This window comes from Aedes albopictus, chromosome 2 (genome assembly GCF_035046485.1).
Source record: "Aedes albopictus strain Foshan chromosome 2, AalbF5, whole genome shotgun sequence".
Classification (NCBI taxonomy): Eukaryota; Metazoa; Arthropoda; class Insecta; order Diptera; family Culicidae; genus Aedes; species Aedes albopictus.
The window spans coordinates 513266996-513282271 of NC_085137.1; the positions used below are offsets into that span (position 1 = coordinate 513266996).

Here is a 15276-nt window from a genome sequence, read left to right on the forward strand (position 1 = left end):
GAAAAGTTACAGCTAATTGAACATTTTTTGAAAAGTGAAAATTTTGCCTGTCCCGATCATTTTGTCTATCCCCTGTAGGTGTTCCATACCAGATATACTTTTTAAATTAAATTTATTTGAACTACACTCACCCATAATTATTGTAATTACCCTACCCCAACACACTACAACTACATACACACTGGGTACGATCGCCGAACGGACCGATCGCCCAGAGCCGCATACAGTCAGTCTAATAAAGCATTCGAAAAGAAACACACGCATCTGTTGTTTCTCCCTTCGCGTCGGTCATACCGAATATACCAAGCAAAGTGGAATAATTAACCCCATCGTCGTCGTCGTTTTTGGTGGACTTTTTCGCAAGTGATAAAGACAGCGTTTTTCCTCCCACGGTTGTTCAATTACCGTCGTGATCATATCACGGAGCGTGCCACGGGTCAGTGTCGCGAGTGACCATCATCGTATCGTGAACAATAGGTTTTTGTTGCAAAATATGAAGTAGAATCTGAGATCACCATATTAGTAGCAACAGAGCAATGGCGGATATTTTCTCGACCGTCCCGTCCGCCCTTAAAAATATCAGAGCTCTGAGTTGACTGCTTGACCACCTTCACTTTCATTGGAGGCCAACCAATATGAAGACGATGATTACAAGCTAAGATACAACCTTTTTCACAACCACAGATCACTTTGGGGTCGTCGACAAAGTTTTTTCTGTACACTTCAGGCTATATTTTATTATCGCTGATTACATGATTCATGTAAAATTGAACAAAAAAAATGCAAGCAAGTGAAATTTCCCAAACTAAATCCCAATAAAATTTCAACCACATTACAGAGCGCGAGGGCGCAACCAGTCACATCAGAATTTTGTGTAGTAACTTTAGACGCAAAAAGGGATTGAAAAAAAAATGTTCAGGGTTGTTGCGATTAAATTTTAATTTTCCCATACAACGTTGACTGTAAGGATGAGTAGGAATCTGAAATGGTGTGATTTGATGAGTTCTGAGATCACTTTAGTTTTGTTATGATGAAGAGAACAATTACACATATCTATCGCTTGCTCTGATTTTGCTCACTTTCGTAGTTCCGGCAAAGCACCCAAAGTTGGTTCTGTAATACTGCTGGTAGTTTCTAATGTGGTTTGAGCCTATTTTCTTGCTAACCGGTAATCTGCCCATAACTGCATATTTGTAACATTTGCAGTTTTTGTCAATATTGAGTTAATACCGGGGATCATCTCCAAATCATCATTACTTTCATTCACCCAAATGAACTTGACAAGTTTGTTCTACGAAATGTGAAAAAAATACCAAGTCGTTTTGTCTCATTATCAAATATTCACGAATGTAACCGCATAACAGTCACACTGGGAATACACACTGGTCTCATAGCGTACCGCCTATCATATTTTAGTCTAATTATTTTTCCAACTATTCGCCCAGCATAGAAGAAGAGCTGTAGAAGATTTCATTTCATAAAGATTCATTTTGAATTTTTGGCAAATTTTTTAAATTTTGATCCTTTTCCATACTAACGCAAATTGCAAACTTTGGGCTCCATTTTCTCCCATGCCTACTTTTGTCGAATGTGACTGTTATGCAGTTATGGGCAGTAATCAGGTTATCAAAAAAGCCGCGATTTGAAGTGTGGCATGCATTAGTTTGGTTAACTTTTGTATATGGCCACTTCCGGCGGGACACCCGGAACCACAAACACTACCTATAATAACTAATGTAGTCTGTGCCTATTTTCTTACTAACCATTCATCAGGTAATCGAACAGGCCGTGATTTGATGCACCGAATGCATGAGTTTGGTTCAATTTTACATTTTACCACTTACGGCGAGACATCTGGAACCAGGACAGTACCAATTGTACCAAATACGGCATGAAACTAGTTTCCTCTAACTGTTCACCCGATTTCCTAGAAAGACACGAATTGATGTATCACATGCATGGGTTTGGATCATTTATACATTTTACCAATTCCTGCAGGACACCCGGAACCGGTTCTGGAACACTACCGGCAGTCTCTAATGTGATCTGAGACTATTTTCTTGCTGATCGTTCTTCAGGTTATCGAAAAAGCCGGTATTTAATGAGCCGCGCGCATGTGTTTGGTTTCCTTCCACATTCGTCCACTTCCGGCGGGACACCCGGAATCGGTTCTGGAACACTACTGGTTTTCCCTAATGTGGTCCGAGATTTTTTTGTTAACCGTTCATCAGATCACCTAAAAAGCTGCGATTTGATGTGTCACATGCATGGGTTTGGTTCTCTTTTACATTTGACCACTTCCGGCGGGACAACTGCAACCGATTCCGGAACACTACCGGTAGTTTCTATTGTAGTCTGGTTCTATTTTCTTGCTAATCGTTCATCGGGTTTTCGAAAAAGCCGCAATTTGATGTGTTGCATGCATTACTTTGGTTCACTTATGTATTTGGCCACTTCCGGCGGGACACTCGGAATCGGTTCCGGAACACCACCGGTTCAGATATGGTCTAAGACTCTTTTCCTGCTTACCGTTCATCAGGTTATCAGAAAAGCCGCAATTTGGTGTGTCGCATGCATGGGTTTGGTTCACTTTTGTATTTGGCCAATTCCGGCGCGACACTCGGAACCGGTTCCGGAACACTACCTGTAGTTTCTAATTTGGTGTGAGCCTATTTTCTTGCTAACCGTTTATCAGGTTATCGAGAAAGCCGCGATTTGATGTGTCGCGTGCATAGGTTTGCTCCACTTTAATATATGGCCACTTCCGGCGGGATACCCGGAACCGGTTCTGGAATACTACCGGTTCAGATATGGTCTGAGACTATTTTCCTGCATACCGTTAATCAGGTTATCGAAAAAGCCGCTATTTGATGTGTCGCATGCATGGATTTGGTTCACTTTTTATTTGGCCACTTCCGGCGGGACACCCGGAACCGGTTCTGGAACACTACCGGTTCAGATATGGTCTGAGAGTATTTTCCTGCATACCGTTCATCAGGTAATGGAAAATTCCGCGGTTTTATGTGTCGCATGCATAGGGTTGTAACATTTTCATATCTGGCCCCTTCCTGGGGTACCGGTCCGGAACACCTAAATGGCCATAACTCCGGAACGGCTGGACCGATCCGAACCATTTTCAATAGGAAACAATGGGACCAGGTTCCGCGTCGAATGAACTGTCGGTCATTAAAATCGGTTGAGGTTTACTGCCAACAAGTGATGTGAGTTTTTTGTACACACACATACACACATACACACATACATACACACACACATACATACACACAGACATCACCTCAATTCGTCGAGCTGAGTTGATTGGCATATGTGACTCGACCCTCCGGGCCTTCTATCAAAAAGTCATTTTTGGTGTGAGTACGAGAAAGGCAAAAAATCGATACATTTTTCTTAATTTAAAAACCCAATTTCGTAGAAGTTCCTGTTGCATTTTTTTAAGGTGAGATTTGACGGAAATATCGCGATTTTTAGTCGATTTCTGACGAAAAGCATGGAAGAGCTTCCAATGAAATTTGCTAGATGATTTCCAACGCCATTTCTAGTGAATGATCAAAATTAATTCCCGGTAAGACTTTTTGAGAAAATTAATTTATCATTTATGGTAAGGTACAAATGTACTTCGTCGTATGCGCTAATTACCGTCACATCAGACAGGTTTTCCATCTTACTTCTGTCAATGCCTCATTAGATGAAAGCAAAAAGATGTAGACAATCAATAACCTGTCTATATAGCATTGGAAATCGAAGAATTCAACATAATTCCTATTTTACTCTACTTATGAGCTGGTAATTTTTCTTGTTTTGTCGTATGACGAAGGCGCACGAAGGAAACCGCATCAATTTTCGTACCGCCAAATTTACCCCACAAAAGCTCTGTGGCACTACAAAGTTGCATTAATTTCACTGCTCGAGTAACCATAAAAAAACTATTTTCCGTCGATGAAATGTAAACAAACTAGTTTTATTCGTCCAAGGGAGGATGCAAGCAAAGGTACGCGTGGATTTTATCGTATTTATCGTTTTTTACAACTACAGAGAAAGATTTCTTCGTTGCACTGTGACGGCGTATTATGATCTGGTGGGCAAAAATAATAACTAAAACATTTTGGTCGTTATTTTAAAGTTCTAGGGTAGCAAACCACTTAGGCAGCGGCCGGTATTTTGGACACTCTTCGCTATAACGAAGTCAATTCCAAATCAATTGACTTGAAATTTTGTACACGGCTAGATACAATACGTATCTCATCTAGTTCCAAAAATTGTGTCAATTGGTTCAAAATTGGCTGAGTTATAGCATAAAAGTGCCCAAAATAGGACCCTTGCCGAGATGGTTTTACTTCCCTATCTACCTGAATTTAGAAGTTTCTGCTCTATGAAAACTATGAAAACATGATTAGATTTGGAATTTGACCACACACCTACGGTGTGACGGAAATAGAATTGATATTGCGACCGAAATTGGACATAGAGTAGACGGAAATGGAATTTGAGGGACAATAACTTATTCTTCGAATGAGTGTAATCAGTTTTGTACCTTTTGATTCTGGCCTATTTACTTATTCTTATTATTCAAAGAAAATATTAGTTCTTTACCATTTTTTTATGATATGAAAAGTAATTTGAAATTCAATTGGTGATAATTGGTGCTTATTATGACGGGAATTAGGTAAAAACCCTATTATGTTATGATGGATTCCATAATGTAATTCTGCATTCTGCAATTATTTAACAGAATTCGTACAGGGTATTTTGGCACTTCTTGAAAAAGTTTCTAAAGATTCTTGTATCGCCACTTCTAGTAAAGACCTACACAGTGTTTTACAAGGCTTATGACTGGCAGTAGTTAGCTAAATAAGATTTGTAATTATGTTTAAAAAACGTGTTCAACGCCACAGTAATATCAAGATAATAACAGATCTTGTGTTATAACGAATCATTGAAAAAAATATTAACGTTTCCATACAACTAATTCGGCAGTACCAGAACACATTTAGATTGTTCCAGTCGTCTCAAGTAGCAAAGCAAGCAACAAGGCCAGAAAGATTGTGGTGAAACGAAAATAAACTCCAGAATAAACAAGACGACGACGAAAGAAGGAATGACCGATTTAGTCTGCTCCGGCGGGGCTTACATACATGCATGCATACCTAATTTATGAACTGCCGGCGTAACCTCGCTGCCCATGCTCCAGCAGAGCCCGGGCTTGACTTAGCAAAACAGAGAACGACATCGTAATAGAAACACGCTAAATGTGTTTTACACATGTGACTTGTCGGATTTGAAAATTCAATGGATTATACAATGATACAATTTGAACAAGATTCTAAAGAAATTTAGCTCTATAACACCCTGAAAAATTCCCTTAATGCCAACATAGAATTCGTTGTTCACTGTGTAAAGCTACTTCAGCGTCAGCCCGTACGAACGCTGCACTCGCCCCGAAGCTGTTGAACCTCTTTTATGTATTCGATGCTTGCTCGCTACTGCAGCATAGGTATTTACGGTCGTTCGTCGTCGTCGTCATCATTGTATGCAAGAACCGGATCTTTGACTTTAGGTTCAGGTTATTCCATCAAACGGAGGTGGCGCGCAGGCCGGTGCATTCACTTGGATTCGACTGGAAGGTTTGTGTGGGTCGAGGACAACTACCCCCATCCTTATTCTCCTACTTACCTATAGGAAACATGTGGGATGCCGTTGAGAAGATGATAATGACGATAAAGAAAACAAGACAACTTGAGATGTAATTAAACCATCTCCAGGTATCTTCGTGCGATGCTTGGAAAAACAACCGATACAAATAACAGATAGATCGGATATTGATAGGCCACAATCACCGAAGATGCTTAGATGTTTAGATAATGTGAGTTCCGCTTTGAGCTAACTTTCTCATTGTGCGTTGGGCGGTGAAAGGAATTTCCTATATTTTTGTTGTTCACAGCATTTCCGGCTGTGCGTATCTTATCTTCCTCGGTGACTAAAGATAATAATGTGGCAGCTCTGTATCGTGGAAGATTATCCAGGTAGACTCGTTGAATTCCAGGTAAGGCAGTAATGAAATAGGGAAATCCTAATTAGCCTACATATAATGTGTTTGTCAAACGCACAGCATTTTGAAGTGCGGGTGATAAAACTGGTCCATTGAAGATGTACCTAGATTAGTTTCAGGATATTTATTTAGTCGCAGGCAAAATATGGCACTGAAGAGTTTCCGTAACGCCATTCAGTTGCAATCAGGAAATCGATCGATGTTATCTAAACACACGCATAACACGGGTTTTACCCTTTTCAATTGTCATACTGATTTTATAAAACCAAATAACTACTATTCAATGGCCTACAATTCGTAGTTACTGCTCCTTGCTTACATTGGGTTATAAGCGTAAGACACACAGGTTCTATATACACTTGGAAAAGTAATACAACGTTTCTTCTACTATTGTTAACTCAACTCGTAAACGATAACAAAGCTTTAACTTGCAAGTTTTGTGACGTTTTGCAGTACCGACTACTAATGATTAAATTAGAAGTTTTTTGTTCGAAACTCCCGTAAGAGAACTTTAATTGAGTAAACTTCTGGCAAGGGGTTTGGCTTTGATTGGAAGCATCGTGCAGTACAAGCCATCTCTAATTTCAAAGCTGCAGTACAAATAAATCAAAGAAACTTTGCCAAAGGACACAACGCAGGTTAGGGGCTGTTCATAAACCACGAAGACCATTTTTTGGCTATCTCAGACAACCCTTTCCCATCGTATTAATTTTGGCAAGCTCTGTTTTTTCGCAACTTTTGTACTCCCGATGTATTCTGATCCGTATAGACATAATGCATGTATAATGAGTGAAAGAGAGGATATATTTTTTTGAAAATTCCAAGTATTGACTCTTTGAAGAATTCCAGAAGGAACTTGATGAAATCTTTGAAAAACTTGTGGAGGAAACCCAGGAAGAAATTCTGAGAGAACTCCTGGGGGAATATCAGAAAGAATTTCTGGAACTGAATTCCATGAGATAAGCACGTGAAATTATTCGAGATAACTTGCAGAAATCCCAGAATCATTCTTGGAGGAACACCAGAAGCAAGAATGGAAACACTCACTTGCAGAGAGTTACACTCACTTGATGTTTTGCCTTGTGGTTTTGTCTAAAAGTTTGCCGAATAGAGTGTAGGTCGCACACGCATACCGAAGTCGTGAAGGAGCTTCAAAGGCAACTCTCCACGAGGTGAATGTAAATTACACTCACCTCGTGGAGAGTCGCATTCACAGCTTTGTCACGACTTTGATATGCATGTGCGACACCTACTCTATTCGGCAAACTTTTAGAGACAAAACCACAAGGCAAAAGTCGTCCATTCATCATTTCTTGATTGCATGCGTCTGAGCTGAGAAAACATCAAGTGAGTGTAACTCTCTGCAAGTGAGTGTTCCCATCCCTGCCCAGAAGGAAAACAATCTTGAGATTCGTTAAAAGCACCACTTCTAAAGGAATCCGTGCAATTGGTGCTGTTACAGGAATTTTCAATAGAGTATCAGACACGTTTCAGCGGGTGTCAAGTGTTTTAGGAGGATGCTGGGCCATTAGGCCGAAGGTCATTAGGCCGAAGGCCATTAGGCCGAAGGTCATTAGGCCGAAGGTCATTAGGCCGAATGGTCATCAGGACGAATTGAAAGTTAGCCGTTATTTTTACCTTTTCCAACAATTTTTGCCAAAAACTAGTTTAACAATGAAACTAGAAAGAATAGCCTATGTTTTAAAGAACGAAAAATTTATGAATTGAATACACTAGTTTACAAAATAAAACAAATGTCGTGAACTTCTGCCAACGTCCACAATTTTTGAAGCACAATTTAGCACTGATTTCGAAACCGTGCGTCAAAAAATTTTAAGTAGAGCAGTTTATGAGTTTTAGTTCAATATCGCGTTTTACAACTTTTAAAAATATGGAATTTAATAATATTCAAATATCTTGCGTTTTGTTCAACCAATTTCAAATCTTTTTCCATAAATTAAAAGCTGAATACAATACCATTTGATCATCTGAATGCAGGTTTTTCGACATATTGATGAAATCCAAGATATTGGCGAATTTTAGGGACGATCTCCTTAAATTTTAGCAAAATTTCCAAAAATATATGAAGATATGTTTTTTTTGCAATAAGAAAAAAACAATCTAAAAATTCTTCCTCAACGTTTATTTGACATAACAGTAAAAAGTTCAGCACAATCGGAGCATTGATTACGAAGAATGAGATGCGTGAAGTGAGCGACGTTGCTTAAAAATAGAACAAAAATCGATTTCAAATCATCAACCTTGTATGGAAAGTCGAAAAAATTTCCGCTCTACTGTAATTTTTTTCCTTCAGTTTTCGAACTCAGGGCATGATTCTACACCAAAAATGATTATCAGCTTACCGAGTTCAAGAATGCTGTAAACTAGTGATATCAGCAGTTTCAGCGCCAAAAACTATTTTAGCAATGATACTAGAAAGAACAGCCTATATTTAAAAGAAGGAAAAATTCATGGGTAAAATATCAGTAGATTCAGCATCAAATTCGTGCCTGTCATACGATACAGACCTTCGGCCGAATGGCCTTCGGCCGAATGGCCGGACACCGATTTTGCGGACGTTTCAAGGATGTTCCAGAGTGTCAGACGGTTTCATGAGCGCCCTAGGGGATTTCAGGCGGTTTTAAGTAATTTCATTAGTGTTCTATTGTGTTTCAGGGGGTTTCATAAAGCTTCAGAAGAGCACTAGGAGTGTTCTAGGGATCTAGGGCAGTTGCAGGAACGTCCAGAGGTTTTTTGTTCCAAGGAGTTCCAAGGGGTTACAGTGGCGTTCCAAGTTATTCCAGGGGATGTCGGAGCGTTTCATGGAGATTTGGAGGAATTTCAGTTGGTTTTAGTGGTTTTCTGGGGCGTTTCAGGTGTACTCCAGGAGGTTTCAGAGAATTTCAGAGATTTTTTGGGGAGGGGTTTCAGGAGATTTTAGGCGCGTTCCGAAATCCACTGACTCGTTTTGAAACGCCGTGGTACAATTTGAATCCCCCATGAAATATCTCTGAAACCTTCTTGGAAGTTTCCTGAAACTCCCGATGGTATTACAGTGGATTTCCATGGGGTTGCAGAGACGTTTCCAGAGATTTTCAAGGTTCCAGAAGATTTCAGGCGGTTTCAGCAGTATTTCATTATGCTTCAGGCGATTGCAGGGTTTTCCGGAGATTTTCAGACGTTACAAGGATGTTTTAGAGTCTCATACGGTTTCAGAAGCTCCCTAGGAAATTTCAGGCGATTTCAGAAGCGTTCCATTGTGTTTCAGGCGGACTCATGGGATTTCAAAAAGCTTCAGGAGAGTTACATAATTGTTCTAGAGGTCTCAGAGAGTTTCAGTGGCATCCAGGGATTTCTTGTTCCAGGGGGTTTCAAGGGGCTTCAGTGGCGTTCAAGGTGCTTCAGAGAGGTTTTCTTGGGCGTTACAGGGGTATTCTTGGGGGTTTCAGAGGAATTCAATGAGTTTCAGGTGGTTACATGAGGTTTCATGCGCGTTCCGAAACCTACTGAAACATTTTGAAACTCCTTGGTTCCTGATATATCTAGAAACCCAGCTGAAACCTCCTTAAAGCTTTCTCAAACCTCCAGAAACAACTTCTTAACTCATTTGAAATGCACTGAAACCACCCGAAATGCCTTAAAATGCCTTGAATCTTATCTGCAAACTCCTGAAAATGTCTTGAAACGCCTTGAAACTCCTAAAACTTTCTTGAATGCTCCCTAAATTCCTCTGCATCCCACGGAAACCCTTCAGGACCCCCCCAAAACCCCCTTAATAGTTTTAGGACGCTTTGAAACTCCTCCGATACATCCCTGAATACCCCTTGGAAGCCCCGTGGAATCCCCGAGAACCCCTTTGGATACCTGATAATACTCTCATGAAATTTTGAAATAGAAATCTGGAAAAAAAATACTGACCATTTCAAATTTCAATTACCGGAGTTAACTGAACCACCTGTTATCGAGAATTGGGATGAGTTAGCTTATGGATGCGAAGATTTGGGTTCCTGACTTCCAGTACAAATGTTTTAATTTCTTTAAGAAAATGTATCAAATTCATTAGGAAAATGAAATTTAAGGGAAATGACTGGATCAAGCCGTTCAGAGAATATTTTTCTACCACTGTACGAAGGATTCCCCAGAATTTCCTTCAATAATCTAGGATTTTTTTCAGATATACGTTCATAACTTCTTCTAGGAATAGTTCCTAGCTCATTAGGGTACTCCCGAGAATTCTCCACATTTTCCTCTAAAATGTAGTTAAGAGATTTCTTCAAGAATATCGCTGATGTTGTCTTGCCAAGAGATTCCTTAAGGAATTTATTCAAATATTCAAAAAGTCTTCCTTAAGTCTAGGAATAGCTCTCAAAATTATTCAAAGCTTTCCTCCCGAAGTTTATCAAGCGATTTCTCCAGGAACTCCTCGAGAGTTTTCTCCAGGTGATTCATCTGAAGATTTCTTCAGACATTGTTTCAAGAATTTATCCTAAAGTTCTGTTAAAATATCACCACATACTTATCGTGACCAATCGTGAGGCGATCAGATTACATAGATCAAAACAATAACAATCCGGCATTGACGGATCGATGCTGCATATGACGTTTCCAATAATGCCCAAAGAGATCCAATGGGAGCAATGTTGTACGCGAAACCCTACAATTGTGCTGGCGAAATGTTTGTGTTATTCCTATTTGAATTCAGTATTGCTAGCATATTAGTCATATTGAACTACAAAGTTGAATAAGACATCACATATCGACATAGAACATTGACCACTTGTAACAACATGACAAATGAAATACAGAATCACTATCGGTTTGGTTTATAGAACCAAAAACTGTGTTTAATTGTAACAAGTTCGTTCTGTAATAGCTTCAAGGATTTCTCTAGAGGAGCTCCGTGAGAGATTCCCGCAGAATTCTTACAGAATTTCTTTAGGGATTTTTTCTTGACATTCCTCCAGATGATTCCGACAGAGATTCCTACATTTATTTTTCTAGATACAATAACTGGAATTTCCGCCACGAATTTCTCCAGAAACTTCTTCAGGATTTGCAACAGAGGTTTCTGCAGGAATTTCTTCGAGTATTCTTTCAAAAAATCATCCAGGAATTTCTATAGCTGTTCCTTTAGCAATTATTCCAAGAATCACTGCAGAAACAGGACCTTTTTGAGGATTTTTTCGGGAATCCCTTCAAAGCCACAGGAATTTCTTCTCAGGTTTTACCAAGGAGGGATGGATGGATTCGAGAAAATAGAGCAAGTAATAGGGTAGAAGAGCGAGACGCGACGCGATCTATCATCTATCATTACTTTCGGATTGTATTGCAATGGATAAATTTTCATTACAAAAACTTTTAAACGTTGGATGGTGACTATGATGCTTTCAATTACGATTCATTTAATATTTAAGTTTGGCGTTTTGATGTTTGTGATGTAATTTATTGTCATCTATTGTCAAGATTGTAAACGTATGTAAACGAACTGGGAATTTGCAACATGAACGAAGGGTGTTTTTATATTCTTTCTATTTTATCATACAACTGTTCACATGATTGTCAACTTCTTGTTTTTTCACCTAAATGTGTTAATAAGATTTAACACAAGTATAGGCTTTTTAAAGTAAGTTCGCTGTTACGTTTTACTGTGCGATCTGAGCCCTTTTATACTGTGTCATTAATCTGATTCCAATCTAGAAGTTTTTAATGTCCAATCATAACATTAAAAAATAACCCAATTTCCCTTGACCTACACAACAGGTTTACTGCTCTTCGTAGAGGAAGCGGTACAGTAACCATCTGCATTGGAAGCAGTTAAATAACAAAGAATTATAAAAAATCCAACAGGTTTGAAGGACTGAATGCAATCTAATTTGAAATGGATAGAACCTGAATAGGAACAGAGAGAAAATAAAGAAAAAAAAAGGCATTAACATTCTTTTCTGTGAGCTCATTCAATGAACTGGCCGCCGTGAGTTTGTTGGCTTTTTATGTCCGTTTTGTCATCAAGCTTTGTGCATTCTCGTTTATGGGAATTCCACAACAACGTTCTAAGCAGGAATTTGACTTACCCTCATCGTTCGGGTCGCATATCAATCTATATATGTTTATTTATTTGTCAATTTCGGGGACACACCTTCGAGTATCGATGAGAAAATAAAATGCAACCCTAAAGAAATCATACACCAAGCAACTAACAATCTACACTGGTCGCTTTTATATTCACCTATTCATATTGCGTACCTACTAACGATAGCGATAAGATAACAAACTTTGTCCAGCAATTGCGCTCGCAACCGTCTTTTTGCCCATTCATTGCCAGTTTGTGAAACCCCGTGGAACCGCCTAGTACACACCTGTCTCGTCTCGTCCCGTCCCGGCGTAATGGAGTTCCTACTGGGAGGTCTCTCGTCCTGTTGCGCCGTCCTGTTCACGAATCCGTTCGACGTTCTGAAGACACGCCAGCAGCTGGAAGGAGAACTACTGGCGAAGGGCAGTATCAAACAGCACGCTTATCGAGGCCTTTGGCAGTCGATCGTAACGGTTGTCAAGTCGGATGGACTGCGTGGATTGCAGAAGGGACTGCCGGCAGCCGCTCTGTATCAGCTTACGATGAACAGCGTGCGCTTGGGGACCTATCAGACGGTAGATAACCTCGGTTGGACCCGCAGTGAGAATGCCCTGCTGACGCCGTTCTTATCAGTGTTTTGGGGTGGTTTTGCCGGGATGATCAGCTCGACTGTCTCCTGCCCTGTGTACGTCATCAAGACGCAAATGCAAGCCGTCAGTTGCGGGAGCTATACGGCCAAGTTTCAACACAGACATAGCGGAGTGGTCGCTGCATTCAGGAATATGTATCGTGAGGCCGGAATCAAGGGGCTGTATAGAGGCTACACAGCAAATTTGGCGCGAGTAGCTATGGGGTCGTCGACTCAGATGGCATCGTTTGCTGCCTGCAAAGATTTCTTCATTCAGTACGAGATGTTCCAGGAGTCGGTGGTTTTGACGGCGATAGCTGCAAGTTCAGTCGCCGGATTCTTCACGTCTGTTCTCATGTCTCCGTGCGATGTGGTTACCACCCGGATGACCAATCAAGGTTTGTTTGCTGGTTTTGCGATTTCCATTGAAGGTGTTTGAAAATTTTTTTTCGTCTATTTTACTATAGGCGTATCGTCGACCGGGAAGGGCTTGCTGTACAAAAACATCTTTGACTGTTTTGTGAAAATCTACCGAGCGGAGGGCATCCATGGAATGTACAAGGGATTCATTCCACTGTACGTGCGAGTGGCTCCGCATACCGTTCTGAATCTAACGTTTTGGGAGTTCTTCAAAAAGTTGCACGATCAATACTCAAGAGGCAGCGAGAAACTTCTCTAGAGGGTATTACTGAACAGAGTTCATCCAAGGAGATCTGATGGCAGCATTTAAATACGTGTGCGAGAAGAGGAGAGTAAATATAGACTGCGTGGTTTGACGAAGTGATTGAAATACAGAATTCTCAATACGTTGTAGTTATCCCTTTGGTGCGACCTATTTTGGAGAAAGTCGTCCAGCGTCTCAATATTATCTCAATTATGATTCCATAGGTTCAATGTGGCTACCGTGAGTCGATTTGCTTAGCAGTAGCTTTCTCTTATTTAAACTCACTCAGCATTCAAAAGTACATTATACTGTTCTACACGTCAGCTCCATCCTTGGTAGATAAACAAGATAAGACATATACCATCCACAAAGCAATAAAATACGCTCGCAATATCACCTTTCTTCTCTGTTGCTGCCAACCCATCTCGGAAAACAACATTCACCAGCGAAATGGAGTTCATGCTGGGAGGCCTCTCGTCCTGTAGTGCAGTCCTGTTCACGTTCCCGTTCGACGTCCTGAAGACCCGCCAACAGCTGGAACATGAACTCGCGACCAAGGGTAGTGCCAAACATAGTTCTTACAGCAGCGTGAGACAATCGATCGTGACGGTGATCAAAACCGATGGATTTCGCGGGCTGTATAAGGGATTGCCAGCTGGGATTTTGTACCAGTTTTCGATGAACAGTGCTCGCTTGGGCACGTATCACATAGTGGAGAACCTTGGTTGGACGCGTAGCGAGAACGCACTGTTGACTCCGATCTTGGCGGTGTTTTGGGGAGGTGTCGCCGGTCTGATAGGTGCGACGGCATCCTGTCCCGTTTTTGTCGCCAAGACCCAGCTGCAAGCGTTCAGTAAAGGAAAGTACACGGCCAAGTTTCAGCACCAGCATGCTGGAGTGATCGCAGCTCTTCGCAATATGTACCGTGAGGCTGGAGTCAAGGGATTGTACAGAGGCTACACCGCTCACTTGACACGCGTATCGTTGGGATCTTCAGTTCAGATGACGTCGTTCGCTATGGCCAAGGATTTCTTCGTACAGTACGAGATATTCCAGAAGTCGGTTGCCTTGCATGCATTAGCCGCAAGTTCAGTTGCCGGAGTTTTCATGTGTCTTCTGATGTCTCCGGTCGACGTAGTCACCACCAGGATGACCAATCAAGGTTTGTGTAGGAATAGGAGCAGTGACAGAATAATTTCCTGATTGTTTTTATCGTTGCAGGTGTTTCCGCATCCGGCAAAGGATTGCTATACAAAAACATTTTCGATTGTTTTGTAAAAATCTACCGCTCGGAAGGCATTCATGGGATGTATAAGGGAATGGCTCCGCTATATATGCGAGTTGTTCCGCACACGGTTCTGAATCTTACGTTTTGGGAGTTCTTTAAGAAGTTGCATGATCGATATTCGAACTACAGGGTGTAGTGCATAGAAATCAATTGATTGCATTCAATTCGAATGTAGAATTTCTGATCGAGTGTAGAACATTCAGGTAGAAGTATACAGTCAACCTGACACAATGCCGGTTCAGTGTAATTTCACATAATTTAAACGCACAGTAGAAAGTGATTATCATAACCTTTCAATGGTACTCAACTATGAGTTATTGTTTGCTTGTAAGTCACTTTTACAGTTAGATTATCCGGATTTCAGTATTGTGTCTTGTTGGCTGTAGAGTCTATTTAGACGAAACATAATACATTGGGTATGACCAACGAATTGAACTTATGTAAATAAAGATGGAAACATTTAATTGAGTACAAACGTTTCTTGATGATCTGATTTGCAGAAGCCCATAAACAATAAACTCTTGTGTAAACTGTGTTTAAAATGATAATAGACAGGGAA

At 40.6% G+C, this 15276-nt stretch overlaps 3 protein-coding genes across 4 annotated transcripts in view; all 3 read left to right on the plus strand.

Annotated features, from left to right (window-relative positions):
- Positions 1–15276, plus strand: part of LOC109409735 (protein draper) — a 130175-nt gene that overhangs the window by 16174 nt on the left and 98725 nt on the right. The window lies entirely within an intron of this gene.
- On the plus strand, positions 12452–13444 carry LOC109432322 (solute carrier family 25 member 35). The gene is made up of 2 exons (XM_019708665.3): positions 12452–13163; positions 13233–13444. Exons 1-2 carry the CDS (start codon positions 12452–12454, stop codon positions 13442–13444), a joined length of 924 nt encoding a protein of 307 aa, XP_019564210.3.
- On the plus strand, positions 13880–14853 carry LOC115253485 (solute carrier family 25 member 35-like). The gene is made up of 2 exons (XM_029869407.1): positions 13880–14591; positions 14651–14853. The coding sequence occupies exons 1-2, from the start codon at positions 13880–13882 to the stop codon at positions 14851–14853; spliced, it is 915 nt and encodes a 304-aa protein (XP_029725267.1).